This window comes from Ipomoea triloba, chromosome 1 (assembly GCF_003576645.1).
Source record: "Ipomoea triloba cultivar NCNSP0323 chromosome 1, ASM357664v1".
Taxonomy (NCBI): Eukaryota; Viridiplantae; Streptophyta; class Magnoliopsida; order Solanales; family Convolvulaceae; genus Ipomoea; species Ipomoea triloba.
Genome location: NC_044916.1, coordinates 1,513,726 through 1,533,640, shown reverse-complemented (window position 1 = coordinate 1,533,640; position 19,915 = coordinate 1,513,726). Strand labels below are relative to the sequence as shown.

General features: G+C 33.3%; 2 protein-coding genes across 2 annotated transcripts; both read right to left on the bottom strand.

Annotated features, from left to right (window-relative positions):
• Positions 1–1,123: 1,123 nt before the first annotated feature.
• Positions 1,124–4,060, bottom strand: LOC116030949 (WD-40 repeat-containing protein MSI1-like). Its single transcript, XM_031273339.1, has 6 exons — positions 3,761–4,060; positions 3,076–3,402; positions 2,665–2,814; positions 2,048–2,165; positions 1,806–1,923; positions 1,124–1,331 (listed from the first exon to the last, which is right to left on the bottom strand). Exons 1-6 carry the CDS (start codon positions 4,058–4,060, stop codon positions 1,124–1,126), a joined length of 1,221 nt encoding a protein of 406 aa, XP_031129199.1.
• A 3,143-nt stretch (positions 4,061–7,203) lies between these two features.
• Positions 7,204–10,104, bottom strand: LOC116030944 (WD-40 repeat-containing protein MSI1-like). The gene is made up of 6 exons (XM_031273327.1): positions 9,799–10,104; positions 9,021–9,347; positions 8,612–8,761; positions 8,146–8,261; positions 7,873–7,974; positions 7,204–7,393 (listed from the first exon to the last, which is right to left on the bottom strand). The coding sequence occupies exons 1-6, from the start codon at positions 10,102–10,104 to the stop codon at positions 7,204–7,206; spliced, it is 1,191 nt and encodes a 396-aa protein (XP_031129187.1).
• Positions 10,105–19,915: the final 9,811 nt, after the last annotated feature.

The window sequence follows — 19,915 nt, the reverse complement described above, 5'->3', positions numbered from 1 at the left end:
TTATTAAAATATATAAACATCGAGACTATTTCTTTGATTTTTATTAATTTAGCATTTTTTTCTCTCTCATTATTATATGATGACTACTTTAATCAATTAAGGAACACTAATTTAAAAATATGCATTGGGCATTGGTTTAATCGCGCAACGCGCGTTTGATAACTAGTAATAATATATACACATTAAATATTAGAGTTATATGTTAGTTATTTTTTAAAATATAAATATCCAATTTATAAAAATATTTTACATTATTTTATTATTATTATTATTATTTACTATATTAAAATTTATATAAATTTAAATTTTAATATAAAATATAAATATTGGGTACCTATTTTTTGCGCATCGCGCATAAGAAAAACTAATAGTATAAATAAGCACTAAAACATATGAAAACTTTACCACCACTAATTCATAAGCTAATGAAAAATGTATTTACGCCAAACAAACTAAATATGAACTTTTATTTTAATTCATAGATTTCCCACGTCACTCCCAAAGTAACCATAGCCTATAGCTCCTCGTCTCAAGAATAACTAATTAACTAGAGGATGTAAATTCGAGCGGCACAAGTGATCTTTCAATTAATCCTATACCCTACTCTAACATGTGGAGCCCAACGCCTACTTGAGGAGTCCAACTCTAATGATGTTTGAGGTAGGATTCAAATCCACTCTAGTACCTCCAGCTGTGACTTGAGGTCAGGTGATCAACCTCTATGCTAACCTGAGGGCAACTAAATATGAACATTTCATAGGCTTTAAGCTATAAATGAATTAAATCTCATTATTTTTCTTTCTAGGCCATCTGATATAATATTAGAGGCACTCAAGGCTTACAAACACAACAACCATCATCAGGTAGCACAGTAAGAAATTGTTGATTGAACATGAACAACACAACCTATTTATATGCACATGCATTTGAGCAAAGAATGAAAATAGTTGGTAACAGAGCTGTTGATGATGCATATATGCATATAGAAGGAGTCAAAAGAAGAATGTCTAAGCCAAATAGAGGCTAAAAGAACTCTGGTAAATCCATAGTAACACCAGAAACAATACTTTGGAAAGAAAAGATAAACCACAGCTCAGAATAATACCAAAGTTGGAAGAGGAAGCTATGGGGCCTTCTCATCATCATCATCATCTTCATCTTCTAGCATCCGCCATAACTGTAGACTGTTGTCATTGGCTGCACTGGCGATAGCGGAGTCGTAGGTTGGGCTCCAAGAGAAGTCTGTAATGCTATCCATGTGGCCAAAGTGAAGAAAGATCAACTCCGGGGGTCCTGCTTTTTCCTCCTCACTGGTTTGTATGCGGCCAATCCTGGCAAGAAAGCCAAAAGAGTGAATTACATACAGGTCTGATCTGTTTTCTTCTTGCATCTTTGTATCTTGGATTTTTTGGAGAAGTTTTGACAGTGAAATTGCAGGTAAAAGATATGGCCAGGGGAGATCAAGTTGGCCACTTCAGGAAATGAGAATCTACACAGATAAAAGTTTCCTTCTTTGAGAGTCTCTCTCTCTCTCTCATATTCCCAAATAGAACTTGTAGGCATGAATGCATGATTTCAGTTGTCTAAAGAACTTAAACATATAAACAGAAAACAAAGCCTGCATTGTAATAATTCAAAATTTACCCTCTGTCAGACCATATATCAATGCTATAATTAGGATGTGCAATCAGTAAAGGCTGCTGCTAACATTACAAGAAAAGTAAAAAACTCACGTAACAATGCATTCAGTTCTTGAATTCTTCACAGATATAGCTATGCACCATGTAACAGTAGTGAAGAAATACCTGCTAATATCCCAAACAAGAAGCTTCTTGCCAGCACAACTTGAAGCTAAAATATTTTCACGCTTGTGATTCCACCTAACATGATCAACCTCCTCCCTGTCACAAGGTTCAGAAAAGCCTTTAATACTTGTTTGCATTTAAAGAGAGAGAGAGAACAATTATGCCCTAACACGATTGATAAAGAAAGCAAAGTTTCCTCAAGAAGAAAATGGGATGTAGAATAGCCTCTTACTGCAATGGACGTTCCAAGGTTTGGAGGGAAGAAGAAATCATGCGCAGATCAAACAATATGACTTTCCTATCAGAAGATCCAGTTGCTACAACCCATCCATTAATAGGATTAAATGCCAGGGAGTTAACCTGTATTAATAACAATGAAATGTTAGGAAAGTTTTACAGAACATAAAGTGAAATGAAAATTAAATTTGGTTTACAAGCAACTAGACAATAGACTTGCACTTCCAAGCCTGTTCCACCAAATGGACTAGTCTAGATCAAGTGCTATGCAGATTGTTCAAACTCAGAATCTTCTTTTACCAACTTATCACACAAATACAGATAAATACACAGAAAATATATGTTTCCCACTGAAAAGCAAAGGAAATATTATCCATAGGCTTTTAGGTTGACAACTCTACAAGCCCTGGCATATTTTAGGCATATGATGGTTTTTATCTATAAAACAAAAACTAAAGATATACTACTGTTTGAACGAACAAGTACCCTAATGTATTCCAGATATTAGATATAGTACTGGCTTCTACAATGTACTCAGTTGAAATACACTTGTAAAGATCTGTATGAAAGATACCATCCTCTACACATATGTATGACTCCATTTCTGTACTCAAATACTCACCATAGCTTCATGAGAAAGTACAGATTGATTAAGCTTGATCACTGGAGTGCGTATATCCCATATACGTAGATAGTTATCTTCTCCAACTGAACCGAATAAGTTCTCATTCTTCATATGCCAAGCTACATCCTTAGCACATCCATGTTGAATCTGTTAGAACATCATCAAAAGAGCTATTTATCAGCACAAAAAACAATATGAGAAACTTAAATGTTAAGAAGTTGGGGATTACTCACACTGTCTGATGAGGAAACTTCCAACATTCTGTTATCTTAATGATATGTTTATTAAAGTGCATTAATGGAAAATCTCACACAAAATTGTGAAATACATAATGATGATGCAAGTAAAAGGAACTTCATAAAACACATAATGCATAGTAGTTCTTATATAGTTAATGCTGATACATACATCAAATATATGCATGGCCTCAAGTGTCTTATCGTTTGGAGTGGCATTAACATCCCATATGCAAATTTGACCATCATCTGAGCCACTTAACAAATAACCCTGCTTAAGTGGACTCCAGGACAAGGCATTCCCTTTATCTTTGTGACCAGTTAACCTCAAATCAGGGTTGCAAACACCCTCCTCGGGAGGGTTCGATGGATGTTTGGTACAATCAAACATGAAAAGCTCAGCACTGCCTGTCTTGGTAGCAACAATACTTGGGTTTTGTGGCATGTAACGAGCCCGGTTAACTACCCCATCATGATTTATTCGCTGCACTATTTCTACCTGCAACAGAAATATTTAGTGTTACATGGATAGGGAATTACCTCAAATAGCTATAAATTTGTAAAATAGGCAAGAAATGATACTATAGCAAAGTGAAGTTTCAAAACAAAACTACTATTAATGTTTACATTTGAAGTTGAAGATAAGTACAGAGTATATGTTTTCTGAAGTTTCAAAACAAAACTACTGTGAGAATTGAAGGAAAGGGGAAAATGAGATTGTAAGAACTCGATCTGATTTATGCAAATAAGATTTGATCTATCTCAACATCTTTTACAGCTTCCTTAATACAACATAATCAGGTCAAAACAAAACAAAAGGAATCGCAATAAAAATCACAGAAGAATTCACTATGTACCTTCCCCATCTCAACAGAAGAACTGAATTGTTCACCCTCCCAATCGTCGCGAGGCAGCCTAACCTGAAGGAGCAAAAGGCTGTTCTGTTCATTCTCTGGCGCGCGAGTTCCGACGATCAGTTTCTGGACAGTATAAGACTCCCCCTCCGGCTCCTCCCCGTCAGGGAGCCATTCGACGGTGGGCGTCGGCCAGTCGGAGTTGTAAGTGACGACCATATCGTATAGATTTTGAGCGTTGCTTTTCCAAAACTCGTGCATCGCGAGTAATTCCCTCCTGGTTGGCGGCGAACCGGAACTCATCGCGTTTGATCTTCAACGATTTGCAGGTTGCAAAATTCTTCAGCGATGATGGAGAAATCAGAAATGGCTTTCGCGGGAGTTTCTTGTGTTGTGTTTAATGCTTTTCAACATAACTTTGGAGGGAAATTGCAACTGCTTCGGTCGTTATATAGGGAATATTTTGCACGTAAAACATGGATTTATTATTATTATTTTTTTGTCCTTATATTATTCAGGTATGATCATCCTTTTAAAAAATTAAGATTTTATTTTGAGTACTATTGACTTCATTACAAAATCAGGTTTGATTTTGTGACGTTCTCTCAAAGAAAGTCAGAGAGGTGTCAATTGTACACAAAGTTTTGTCTAAGAAATCAATTTAAATGAACTTAAACATAAGAGTATCCAATCTATTCAACATACAAAGATTTCGCTCCTCTTGGCTCTAATGCATCTTAGATTTATAGATGTCATTTCACTTTTAGTTATTTTTTCATAAATCACTCAAAATTCATAGATCTATAGGTTCTCCTCAACTCCTCTATTTCTTCTTCAATCTTCTGCAATCGCAAACTTTAATCTTCACTCTTCATTGAGTAGTAGCAACTTGCATTATTGGCTTAGCATTATTGGCTTATTGCTTGTGTGCCATAGCATGTCTCCGTAATCTGCAGGACAATAGCTAGCCAACAATTCATTGGACTTCTGCCTCAAACTTTTAGTTAGCAACTGAGCAACTCCATCGATCGTCGATCGTCGTCATTCGTAAAACAACAACTCCTCAAGTTCACATGATTAAATCCTTAACCCTAAATTTCTAATTACATAAATTCCTAAATAGTGTATGAAACTTTAGCTTGCATATGATATTTTCATTACCTTAAGCACAAAACATGCAAGCTGCAAATGTTGACTTTTACTTTATAAAAAAAAAAAAAAACATTTTTGTTTCATCAAAATATTTATGCTTCATTGACTCTTTGTGATTACCACACCAATTAAAAACATCATTTCTAAATGGGAGGTCACATGTTCGAATCTCAGGCGAAGCATTGACTCTTTGTGTTCAATAGGCTGATAAAGTATGTATAGACGATACTACATTATAAGAGAGTCAATAGTACTCAAAAAAAATTTAGATTAATGCTTTTAGATTTTTGTTTTGATTTTTTTTGTTCATATTAGTATCATTATATTAGTATCAATTACATTAATATTTTATTTTTGTATTTTTAAAACGTTTATTCTCATTATAGGGTCATACATAACCAAACATCAATACAGATAATCATTTTGATTGTACTTTACTACCAAACATGCAAGATACTTTCACAAAAATTTATTATCATTACCAAGTATTTGATTCACATTCTGATTCTAATTTTCTTGTACGAATCAAACACACTCCTGGCACTTTACACTTTTACCTATGCAATGCTCAAAGTAGATTATATTATAATATCGAATTTGAATTACAAATTATAGAGAATGAAAAGATATTTTTAAAACAAAGTTTTTTTTTTTGTTTGTCCCTGAATCATTCCAATGTGGTTTTATTAATCGAACCGTAATAGAATTTAATGACGAAAAAAGTCATTTCGCAGGCAATTGAGAAAGACAAAAATGTGTCAACATGCATAATTTAAGGATAGAAAGTATACTATTCCTCACTAATTTAGGGGTGAAAAGTATCACATTTAATAAGAAAATACAACGTATTATAGCGTGAAACATTTATTAGAGCATTTATATTATTACATTATATGCGGAGTATATTATATGCGCTTCATGAAGAATCAAACAAAATTACTGCTACCTTGAAAACATGCCGAATCATTAGACGTCCAACACAACAAAGATCTTACTGGGTGTTTGGTTGGGAGGAGAAAATTTGGTGGGAAAAGAGTTGTAGCTCGGTGAAAAAAATTTTAAAGTAAGAATCCAAATTACATTGTGTGGAAAAGAAGAATTAAATTATTGAGAATGTGAAGGGAAGAAACGACACAAAGACTAAAATGTCCTTTTGTAATAATAATAATAATAACAACAACAACAACTAAGGGCAAAAAGGTCATTTCCATATCTTTTCCTTTACCGGCTATGTTAAATTGGAATTCATGAGGGAGAGGCATGAATTCCAATTTAACAAATGGATAGAATTGTAATTTTTCCAACCAAATACTGTAATTTGTGAGCTTAAAGAATTGTGTTATAATTACATTTCAATTCATGTTTACCAAACAACTTGTTAAGGAGTAGAGCAACAACACCTCAATTAAATAGTAAGTAGCTGTGACAGCCCACCTCTTATAAGTTGAGGGCACTTGAGGCTAGAGTTAAAATATTTTATACAGAGTATGTATAAGTAAGACTAAAGACTAAAGAGTTTTTACACTCAGTAAGTATGCAACATTGTCACTAAAACATATGAAAACTCTACCACCACTAATTCATAAGCTAATGAAAAATGTATTTACCAAACAAACTAAATATGAACTTTTATTTAATAATCATAGCCTATAGTTCCTTGCCCCAAGAACTAGAAGATATAAATCCGAGTCGCATAAATGATCTTTCAATTAGTCTTACACCCTATTCCAACATGTGGAGCCCAACGCCTACTTGAGGAGTCCAACTCTAATGATGTTCGTGGTGGAGTTCAAATCCTCACTCTGGTGCCTCCTGGCTCCAGCTGTGACTTACTGATTTGAGGTCAGGTGATTGACCTCTATGCTAGCCCTGAAGGCAACTAAATATGAACTTTTCATAGGTTTAGCTTTAAGCTATAAATGAATAAAATCTCGTTCTCTAGGCCATCTGATCTAATATTAGAGGCACTCAAAGCTTACAAACACAACAACCATGATCAGGTAGCACAGTAAGAAATTGTTGATTGAACATAAACAACACAACCTATTTATATGCACATGCATTTTAGCAAATAATGAAAATAGTTGGTAACATAACTGTTGATAATGCATGCATATAGAAGGAGTCAAAAGAAGAATGTCTAAGCCAAATAAAGGCTAAAAGAACTCTGGTAAATCCATAGTAACACCAGACACAATACTTTAGAAATAAAGATAAACCACAGCTCAGAATAACACCAAAGTTGGAAGAGGAAGCTATGGGGCCTTCTCATCATCTTCTTCTTCCAATTCTTCTCATTTCTCTTCTTTCATCCTCCATAAGTGTATACTGCTGTCGTTGGCTACACTGGCGATACTCAAATCGTTGGTTGGGCCGGTTGGGCTCCATGAGAAGTCTGTAATGCTATCCAAGTGGGCAAAGTGAATAAAGACAAACTCCGGGGGTCCTGCTTTTTCCTCATCACTGGTTTGTGCGCGGCCAATCCTGGCAAGAAAGCCAAAAGAGTGAATTACATACAGGTCTGTTTTCTTCTTGCATCTGTATATCTATCTTTGAATTTGGGGACAGTTGTGAAAGAGAAATTGCAGGTAAAAGATATGGCCAGGGAAGATCAAGTTGGCCACTTCAGGAAATGAGAATCTACAGAGACAAAAATTTCCTTCTTTGAGAGTCTCTCTTTCTCTCTCTGTCTCATATTCCCAAATAGAACTTGTAGGCATGAATGCATGATTTCATTTGTCTAAAGAACTTTAACACATAAACAGAAAACAAAACCTGCATTGTAATAATTCAAAATTTACCCTCTGCCAGACCATATATAAATGCTATAATTAGGATGTGCAATCAGTAAAGACTGCTGCTAACATTACAAGAAAAGTAAAAAACTCATGTAACAAATGCATTCAGTTCTTGAATTCTTCACAGATATAGCTATGCACCATGTAACAGTAGTGAAGAAATACCTGCTAGTATCCCAAACAAGAAGCTTCTTGCCACTACTTGAAGCTAAAATATTCTCACGCTTGTGACTCCACCTAACATTGTCAACCTCCTCCCTGTCACAAGGTTCAGAAAAGCCTTTAATACTTGTTTGCATTTACAGAGAGAGAGAGAGAGAGAGAGAGAGAGAGAGAGAGAGAGAGAGAACAATTATGCCCTAACACAATTGATAAAGACAGCAAAGTTTCCTCAATAAGAAAATGGGAAGTAGAATAGCCTCTTACTGCAATGGCCATTCCAAGGTCTGGAGAGAAGAAGAAATCATGCGCAGATCAAACAATATGACTTTCCTATCAGAAGATCCAGTTGCTACAACCCATCCATTAATAGGATTAAATGCCAGGGAGTTAACCTGTATTAATAACAAAGAAATGTTAGGAAAGTTACATAAATCAACTAATGTAGTCACAAAGAATAAAACATTAAAAGTTAAAGAACATAAAGTGAAATGAAAGTTTAATTTGGTTTACAAGCTACTAGACAATAGGCTTGCACTTCCAAACCTGTTCCACCAAATGGACTAGTCTAGATCAAGTGCTATGCAGATTGTTCAAACTCAGAATCTTCTTTTACCAACTTATCACACAAATATAGTACTGACTTCTACAATGTACTCAGTTGAAATACACTTGTAAAGATCTGTATGAAAGATACCATCCTCTACACATATGTATGACTCCATTTCTGTACTCAAATACTCACCATAGCTTCATGAGAAAGTACAGATTGATTAAGCTTGATCACTGGAGTGCGTATATCCCATATACGCAGATAGTTATCTTCACCAACAGAACCAAATAGGTTCTCATTCTTCATATGCCAAGCTACATCCTTAGCACATCCATGTTGAATCTGTTAGAACATCATCAAAAGAGCTATTTATCAGCATAAAAAACAATATGAGAAACTTAAATGTTAAGAAGTTGGGGATTACTCACACTGTCTGATGAGGAAACTTCCAACATTCTGTTATCTTAATGATATGTTTATTAAAGTGCATTAATGGAAAATCTCACACAAAATTGTGAAATACATAATGGTTATGCAAGTAAAAGGAACTTCATAAAACACATAATGCATAGTAGTTCTTATATAGTTAGCTGATACATACATCAAATATATGCATGGCCTCAAGTGCCTTATCGTTTGGAGTGGCGTTAACATCCCATATGCAAATTTGACCATCATCTGAGCCACTTAACAAATAACCCTGCTTCAGTGGACTCCAGGACAAGGCATTCCCTTTATCTTTGTGACCAGTTAACCTCAAATCAGGGTTGCAAACACCCTCCTCGGGAGGGTTCGATGGATGTTTGGTACAATCAAACATGAAAAGCTCAGCACTTCCTGTCTTGGTAGCAACAATACTTGGGTTTTGTGGCATGTAGCGAGCCCGGTTAACTACCCCATCATGATTTATTTGCTGCACTATTTCTATCTGCAACAGAGAAATATTTAGTGCTACATGGATAGGAGAATTACCTCAAATAGCTATAAATTTGTAAAATAGGCAAGAAAAGATACTATACGAAAACGAAGTTTCAAAACAAAACTACTATAAAAGTTTACATTTGAAGTTGAAGATAAGCACAGAGTATATGTTTTCTGAAGTTTCAAAACAGAACTACTGTGTCTCCATGCAAATAAGTACTGATCAATCTTACACAGAACAAATTTGTATCTCAAACAGATTGGCTTTACACTGATTTATGCCAGTGTGAATTGAAGGAAAGGGGAAAACGATCGAGATTGTAAGGTCACTGATTTAATTATGCAAATAAGATTTGATCAATCTCAACATTTTTTGCACCTTTAATTTCTTAATACAACATAATCAGGTCAAAACAAAAGAAATTGCAAACAAAATCACAGAAAAATTCACTATGTACCTTCCCAAGCTCAACAGAAGAACTGGATTTTTTCTTTGGCTTCTTATCCTCGCGAGGCAGCCTAACCTGAGCGAGCAAAAGGCTGTTCTGTGCATTCCCTGCCGCGCGAGTTCCGACGATCAGTTTCTGGACAGTATAATGCGACCGCACCGGCTCCTCCCCGTCGGGGAGCCATTCGACGGTGGGCGTGGGCCAGTCGAGGCTGTGATTGATGAACATATGGTACAGACATCCAGCGTAGTTGTTCCAAAAGTCGTTCATCGAGCGTAATTGGCTCTCGGTTGGCAGCGGAACAGAAGAACTCATCGCGTTTGATCTTCAACGATTTGCAGGTTGCAGAATTGTTGAGCGATGATGGAGAAATTGGGAGTTTCTTGTGCTCTGTTTAAAGCTTTTCAACACAACTTTGGAGGGAATTTGCAACTGCATAGGTCGGGGTTATATAGGGAATATTTTGCACGTAAAACATGGTTTTGTTTTGTTTTGTTTTTGTTTTTGGTCTTATATTATTTTTTTCTTCTCAAACTCTATCTATGTGACCACATGAGCTATTTATTCGGGCATAGTAACTAGTAAACATTGACTTCGCTTGATAGATTATTGTGATCTCACGTCCCTGCTTCGTAGATTACACGTAAGCCTCGCTCGAGATTCCGTGTATTTACCTTATCATTATGGCCCGTCGGTGGATTTCTATACGAATTCATTTATGTTAAATGCATTTCCATAAATGAAACTTTTTATCGAGAAGCGGAAACGTTATTTTATTAAATCGTGTATTAATTTCGTTGATTATATTATGAATTATTAAAATATTATATATTACATGAATTCACAAAAAAAAAAACATTATTACATGAATTATTTAAATTGATTTATTACCAAACACTTTGTGCTTAGTTAGCACCTTTATGGTTCTTCTTGAGGGAATGTCACATGATCGAATCCGGGTGGTAGAGTACTGGCTACAACAAAAAGAAAAAAAACACAATATTACATTTGTCACAATCTAGTGAATCTACCACCGACTCTTTTGGGCTACAACCAAAAAACACAATGTTACATTTGTCACAATCTACCACCGACCGACTCTTTGAGCTGCAACCAAAAAACGCAATGTTACATTTGTCACAATCTACCACCGACTGTTAGGGCTGCAACCAAAAAACACAATGTTACATTTGTCACAATCTAGAGTATTCAAATTAAAATTTAGAATAAATTATTACTCACTTTATTTTTTTTAAAAAAAAATTATTAACATGTAATAATGTTTTAATAATTCATAATAGAATCAACGAAATTAATAGAAAGTTTAATAAAATAAAAATTTTGCTTCATCAAAGTAATTGATAATTTACGGAAATGCATTTAACATAAACTAGTGTTCGCACACGTGCGGTGCACGGAATATATTTGCTATAATATTTTAAGAATATTTGAATCGATATATAATTATAGAAATTATAACATCAAATATTATATAGTATAATTAAAAAGATGATTTGGATCGATTATGTTTTTTGATGCTGTCCTTTTGCTGATGAAGCAAAAATGTTATTTTATTAAATCTTGTATTAATTTCGTTGATTCTATTATGAATTATTAAAATTTGTCACAATCTACCACCGACTCTTTGGACGGCAACAAAAAACACAATGTTAAATTTGTTAAAACTTACCACCGACTCCTTGGTTTGCACAAAAAAAACACAATGTTACATTTGTCACAATTTACCACCGACTCTTTGGGCTGCAATCACCAAAAAGCATAGTAACTAGTAATTGTTAGAATATGATATAAATTATTGTGGCTCAAATTTATGAAGAATAGGTCTTCCGCAATTGTCTTCCACGTTGCATGCGTTGGTTCTCCACTGCTGAATGTTAGATGCACGGTCGCCGATCTTCATGGAGTTTCTTACAATTGCCGAATTATTCTCTTAGTTTCAATGTATAAATAGGTTGCTTATTTACTTTGTAATTTGCACTCATTTCGTACATCAATCTTGAATTCATTGTTCTTCCTCTTTGCTTCTCACGTACATATATATTAATATATATATTTTTTCATTGTTTACTCTTTTTGAGTATTAATATATATATATTATTATATTTTCCCATTTAGTAAATTCGTTTGTTATTTTATTATTTTCCTATTATTTAACTTCTATAATTCTCAATTTTTTATTATTCGCTTCAGCATTATTCCGCTATATTCCTAACAGTAAACTTTGACTTCGCTTGAGAGATATTATTGTGACCTCGCATCCCTACTTCATAGACTCCACGTAAGCGTAGCTAGAGATTAAGTGTATTACCATATCATTTTGGCATGGTCGGTGAATTTCTATACAAATTCACTTGTGTTAAATGCATTTCCAAAAATGAAATTTTTTATCGATTATTTTGATGAAGCAAAAATGTTATTTTATTAAATCTTGTATTAATTCCGTTGATTCTATTATGAATTATTAAAATATTATTATATAAATTCTCAAAAAAATAAAAAACATTATTACATGAATTATTTAAACTGATTTCTTACCAAACACTTTGTGTTCAGTTAGCACCTTTGTGATTTTTTTTGAGGGAATGTCATGGGATTGAATCTCGGTGGTAGAGTATCGACTTTTACACAATGTTAAATTTGTCACAACCTACCACCGACTTGACCAACTGGGTTATTTATTCGAGCATAGTAACTAGTAAACATTGACTTCGCTTGAGAGATTATTGTGATCTCACGTTCTTGCTTCGTAGATTACATGTAAGCCTTGCTCGAGATTCAGTGTATTTACCGTATCATTTTGGGCCGGTCGGTGGATTTCTTTACAAATTCATTTATATTAAATGCATTTCCATAAATGAAACTTTTTATCGAGAAGCGGAAACGTTATTTTATTAAATCGCGTATTACTTTCGTTGATTATATTATGAATTATTAAAATATTATATATTACATGAATTCACAAAAAAAAACAGTATTACATGAATTATTTAAATTGATTTATTACCAAACACTTTGTGCTCAGTTAGCACCTTTATGGTTCTTCTTGATGAATGTCACAGGATCGAATCCGGGTGGTAGAGTACTGGCTCTTTGGATTGCAACAAAAAAACACAATGTTACATTTGTCACAACCTACCACCGACTCTTTGAGCTACAACAAAAAAAAAACACAATATTACATTTGTCACAATCTAGTGAATCTACCACCGACTCTTTTGGGCTGCAACCAAAAAACACAATGTTACATTTGTCACAATCTACCACCGACCGACTCTTTGAGCTGCAACCAAAAAACGCAATGTTACATTTGTCACAATCTACCACCGACTGTTAGGGCTGCAACCAAAAAACACAATGTTACATTTGTCACAATCTAGAGTATTCAAATTAAAATTTAGAATAAATTATTACTCACTTTATTTTTCAAAAAAAAATTATTAACATGTAATAATGTTTTAATAACTCATAATAGAATCAACGAAATTAATAATACAAAGTTTAATAAAATAAAAATTTTGCTTCATCAAAGTAATTGATAATTTACGGAAATGCATTTAACATAAACTAGTGTTCGCACACGTGCGGTGCACGGAATATATTTGCTATAATATTTTAAGAATATTTGAATCGATATATAATTATGAAAATTATAACATCAAATATTATATAGTGCAATTGAAAAGATGGTTTGGATCGATTGACTTCGCTTGAGAGATATTATTGTGACTTCGCGTCCCTACTTCGTAGACTACACGTAAGCGTAGCTAGAGATTCAGTATATTTACCATATCATTTTTGCCCGGTTGGTGAATTTCTATACAAATTCATTTGTGTTAAATGCATTTCCATAAATGAAACTTTTTATCGATTATTTTGATGAAGCAAAAATGTTATTTTATTAAATCTTGTATTAATTTCGTTGATTCTATTATGAATTATTAAAATATTATTATATGAATTCTCAAAAAAATAAAAAACATTATTACATGAATTATTTAAACTGATTTTTTACCAAACACTTTGTGCTCAGTTGGCACCTTTGTGGTTCTTCTTGAAGAAATGTCATAGGATCGAATCCCGGTGGTAGAGTACCGACTTTTACACAATGTTAAATGTTAAATTTGTCACAATCTACCACTGACTCTTTGGGTTGAAACAAAAAACACAATATTAAATTTGTCACAACCTACCACCGACTCTTTGTGTTGCAACCAACCAAAAAAACACAATGTTAAATTTGTCACAACCTACCACCGACTCTTTGGTTTGCACAAAAAAAAACACAATGTTACATTTGTCACAATCTACCACCGACTATTTAGGCTGCAACCAGAAAACACAACCTAAATTCGTCACAACCTACCACCGACTCTTTGGTTTGCAAAAAAAAAAAAAAACACAATGTTACATTTGTCACAATCTACCACCGACACAATGTTACATTTGTCACAATCTACCACCGACTCTTTAGGCTGCAACCGAAAAACACAGTTACATTTGTCACAATCTACCACCGACTCTTTACGCGCTGCAACCAAAAAACACAATGTTACATTTGTCACAATCTAGAGTATTCAAATTAAAATTTAGAATAAATTATTACTCACTCTATTTTTTTAATTTTTTTTTATTAACATGTAATAATGTTTTAATAATTCATAATAGAATCAACGGAATTAATACTATTACAATGCAGTATCTGTTCATAACATAACTACTTTCTCAACCTATTGAAACACAAGAGTCAGTATTGACTCCACTGAGGCTCGAACCCACTACCTCCCGTATAAAAGGAAGGGTTTGATGCCACTGGACTATAAGGTCCTTGGCATCAACGGAATTAATACAAGATTTGATAAAATACAATTTTTGCTTCATCAAAATAATTGATAATTTACGGAAATGCATTTAACGTAAATGCATTTGTATAGAAATTCACATAGTGGGCCAAAATGGTGTGGTAAATACACCATCTCTAGCTACGCTTATGTGTAGTCTACGAAGTAGGGATGTGAGCTTGAGTTATTTAGATAGTGGATCGAATGTTCCCGAACTAAGATGTATTGTTGATTTGTTGGTGAACAAGTTCAAAAAGTCCTCTCTCAAAGCATTAAATGTGACGTGAATTGGAGACACATGCAGAGACTCCGACATGTTAGCCACGCTTCCTGCATGCATTGGCCTGAAATGGAGCGGTCTCAGTTGGTCCACACGTGTTGAGATTCCTAACTACTGCATTATTAGGATGTGGCTAGACGAGGTGGTCGGTTTGGGATAATTCATTGAATCGTGGAGGCTATAGGTTTAGGGTAATTCTTCCGACCGCGCGAGGTCGGTTCTTATAATTGGTACCACATCAATAATAAGTTGTTAAATATATACTCCTAATAATAATAAAATCTAATTGCACTATTTTTCCAGTTTTGATGGCACGTACTTCCATTATATTATTACCGAAAATGAATAGAAATTCCCTTTTTGGAAGGTCTTATAAAGGAAAATGAATAAACTCTAAATTATGTTTTTTTCTATAACATTGTGATTTGGTGGATCTATGATATTTTTCGTGAATAGTTGATTTTAAAATCTAAAGACCTATTTAATGATTGAAGATTGGTTTTTTATTCAACATTTGCTTCAATTTTTATTTTTTATTGAAAATTTGTTGTGATCTACCTCAATATTTATATCAAATTTTTATTGGAAGCTAGTGTTTTACCTATGTAAGATTATATTATAATGAATTTGAATAACAAATTATAAAGAATGAAAATATCTTTTTTTTTAAATAATAATGGATTTTGAGAATAGTATAAAATCATATATTACAAATTTTAGAACTTTCTTATATATATACAATTTTTGTATAACTTAAAGCAAAATGACTTTTTTTTTCGTTACTAAATTATACAAAAATGACACTTTTACTCCCTCAATTATATTGTCACCACTTTTTGTTCCTCAATTATTTACAAAATAATTTTTTTGTCTCTAAATTGTTTCAATTTGGTTTTATTAACTCAATCTTAATAGAACTTAACGATGGAAAAAAATCACTTCATTGACAATTGAGCGACGAAAAGTTTTACTAATTTAGGGATAAAAAGTACATTTTTTTTATAATCCCATTTAATAAGTAAATTCAACATATTAGGGTGTGGCATGCAACAAAGCTTCCACCCAATACTAGAAATTAAAGAGTGTGTACTTTTGATAGATTTTCACCGTCTGATTCTGCCTTACACAAGCAGTCACAACGTAAATATATTCATCCTTCTATAGTGCTCATGTCTGGTGCACAAACAGCTGGTTCTAACAACAATTGAGCATTATCAAACAACTTATAAATAGAGGAGCAACGATGCTTCTATATTATTCTGGTTAGGTACGCTATTAAGATAACAAATTTTCTTACAATTAAAACTGAGATTAGCTAGAGTAATGTACTGTACGAATAGGAATTGTATTACCATATTTTACAATATTACACAAACCTTAATAGTATATGACTTTTTTAGGCTACAAGTTAAAAAGAGGGTTTTGTTTTTATTAATGGTATGGATATAGATAACATGCATTGCAAGGAAGTATATATGTACAGATTAGTAATTTTAATCTAAAATTATATTACGAATAAGAAAGTAGGAAAGAATTTCTTATCCTTAAGAATTGTATTAACATATTTTAAGGTACAATTGTAGCACGAATATGAATTGTATTACAATATTTTACCATATAAAGCAAACTTAATAATATAGGACTGTTTTGGACGAAAAGTTAAAATTAAAGATTTTGTTTTTATTAATACTATAGACTACGTTGCAGAAAATTATATGTACAGTGTAATGCGCCCTGGCTCCTCCCCGTCGGGGAGCCATTCGACGGTGGGCGTCGGCCAGTCGAGGCTGTGATTGATGAACATATGGTATAGACATCCAGCGTAGCTGTTCCAAAACTCGTTCATCGAGCGTAATTTGCTCTCGGTTGGCGGCGGAGCAGAAGAGCTCATAGCGTTTGATCTTCAACGATTTGCAGGTTGCAGAATTGTTGAGAGATGATGGAGAAATTGGGAGTTTCTTGTGCTCTGTTTAAAGCTTTTCAACACAACTTTGGAGGGAAATTGCAACTGCATAGGTCGTTATATAGGGAATATCTTGCACGTAAAACATGGTTTTGTTTTGTTTTGTTTTTGGTCTTATATTATTTTTTCTTCTCAAACTTCATCCATGTGATCAACTGAGCTATTTATGTGGGGTAACTAGTAAACTTTGACTTCGCTTGAGAGATTATTGTGACCTCACTTCCCTGCTTCGTAGATTACACGTCAGCATTGCTCGAGATTCAGTGTATTTACCGTATCATTTTTGCCCGATCGGTGGATTTATATACAAATGCATTTCCATAAATGAAACTTTTTATCGAGAAGCGAAAACGTTATTTTATTAAATCTTGTATTAATTTCGTTGATTCTATTATGAATTGTTAAAATATTATTACATGAATTCTCAAAAAAAAATATTATTACATGAATTATTTAAATTGATTTATTACCAAATACTTTGTGCTCAGTTAGCACCTTTATGGTTCTTCTTGACAGAATGTCACAGGATCGAATCCCGGTGGTAGAGTACTGACTCTTTGGACTGCAACCAAAAAACACAATGTTACATTTGTCACAATCTACCACCGACTATTTGGGCTACAACAAAAAACACAATATTACATTTGTCACAATCTAGTGAATTTACCACCGACTCTTTGGGCTGCAACCAAAAAACACAATGTTATATTTGTCACAATCTACCACCGACCGACTCTTTGAGCTGCCACCAAAAAACACAATGTTACATTTGTCACAATCTACCACCGACTCTTTGGGCTGCAACCAAAAAACACAATGTTACATTTGTCACAATCTAGAGTATTCAAATTAAAATTTAAAATAAATTATTACTCACTATTTTTTTTTAAAAAAAAATTTATTAACATGTAATAATGTTTTAATAATTCATAATAGAATCAACGAAATTAATACAAGATTTAATAAAATAAAATTTTGCTTCATCAAAATAATTGATAATTTACGGAAATGCATTTAACATAAACTAGTGTTCGCACACGTGTGGTGCACGGAATGGATTTGCTATAATTTTTATTTTTTAATAATATTTGGTCTTATATTTTTTTTTCTTCCCAAACTTCATCCACGTGACAACTGAGCTATTTATGCGGGCATAGTAACTAGTAAACTTTGACTTCGCTTGAGAGATATTATTGTGACCTCACGTCCCTACTTCGTAGACTACACGTAAGCGTAGCTACAGATTCAGTGTATTTACCATATCATTTCTATACAAATTCATTTGTGTTAAATGCATTTCCATAAATGAAACTTTTTATTGGTTATTTTGATGAAGCAAAAATTTTATTTTATTAAATCTTGTATTAATTTCGTTATGAATTCTCAAAAAAAAAATAAAAAACATTATTTCATGAATTATTTAAACTGATTTCTTAGCAAACACTTTGTGCTAAGTTGGCACTTTTGTAGTTCTTCAGTACTTCTTCTTGAGGGAATGTCATGGGATACAAAAAAAAAACAAAAAAAAAAAAACAATGTTAAATTTGTCACAACCTACCACCGACTCTTTGGTTTGCACAAAAAAACACAATGTTAAATTTGTCATCATCTACCACCGACTCTTTGGGTTGCAACAAAAAAACACAGTGTTAAATTTGTCACAACCTACCACCGACTCTTTGGTTTACACAAAAACACACAATGTTACATTTGTCACAATCTACCACCAACTCTTTGGGCTGCAACAACAAAAAAAACACAGTTAAATTTGTCAACTCTTTGGGTTGCAACAAAAAAACACAATGTTAAATTTGTCACAACCTACCACCGACTCTTTGATTTGCACAAAAAAACACAATGTTACATTTGTCACAATCTACCACCGACTCTTTGGGTTGCAACCAAAAAACACAATGTTACATTTGTCACAATCTAGAGAATTCAAATTAAAATTTAGAATAAATTATTACTCACTCTATTTTTTAAATTTTTTTTATTAACATGTAATAATGTTTTAATAATTCATAATAGAATCAACGAAATTAATACAAGATTTGATAAAATAAAATTTTTGCTTCATCAAAATAATTGATAATTTACGGAAATGCATTTAACGTAAATGCATTTGTATAGAAATTCACATAGTGGGCCAAAATGGTGTGGTAAATACACCATCTCTAGCTACGCTTATGTGTAGTCTACGAAGTAGGGATGTGAGCTTGAGTTATTTAGATAGTGGATCGAATGTTCCCGAACTAAGATGTATTGTTGATTTGTTGGTGAACAAGTTCAAAAAGTCCTCTCTCAAAGCATTAAATGTGCCGTGAATTGGAGACACATGCAGAGACTCCGACATGTTAGCCACGCTTCCTGCATGCATTGGCCTGAAATGGAGCGGTCTCAGTTGGTCCACACGTGTTGAGATTCCTAACTACTGCATTATTAGGATGTGGCTAGACGAGGTGGTCGGTTTGGGATAATTCCTTGAATCGTGGAGGCTATAGGTTTAGGGTAATTCTTCCGACCGCGCGAGGTCGGTTCTTATAATTGGTACCACATCAATAATAAGTTGTTAAATATATACTCCTAACGAATTCAAAAATATATATATATACTCCTAATAATAATAAAATCTAATTGCACTGTTTTTCCAGTTTTGATGGCACGTACTTCCATTATATTACCGAAAATGAATAGAAATTCCATTTTTGGAAGGTCTTAGTGTCTTATAAAGGAAAATGAATAAACTCTAAATTATGTTTTTTCTATAACATTGTGATTTGGTGGATCTATTATATTTTTCATGAATAGTTGATTTTAAAATCTAAAGACCTATTTAATGATTGAAGATTGGTTTTTTATTCAACATTTGTAACATTGAGATAACATTGATTGCTTCAATTTTTATTTTTTTATTGAAAATTTGTTGTGATCTACCTCAATATTTACATCAAATTTTTATTGGAAGCTAGTGCTTTACCTATGTAAGATTATATTATAATGAATTTGAATAACAAATTATAA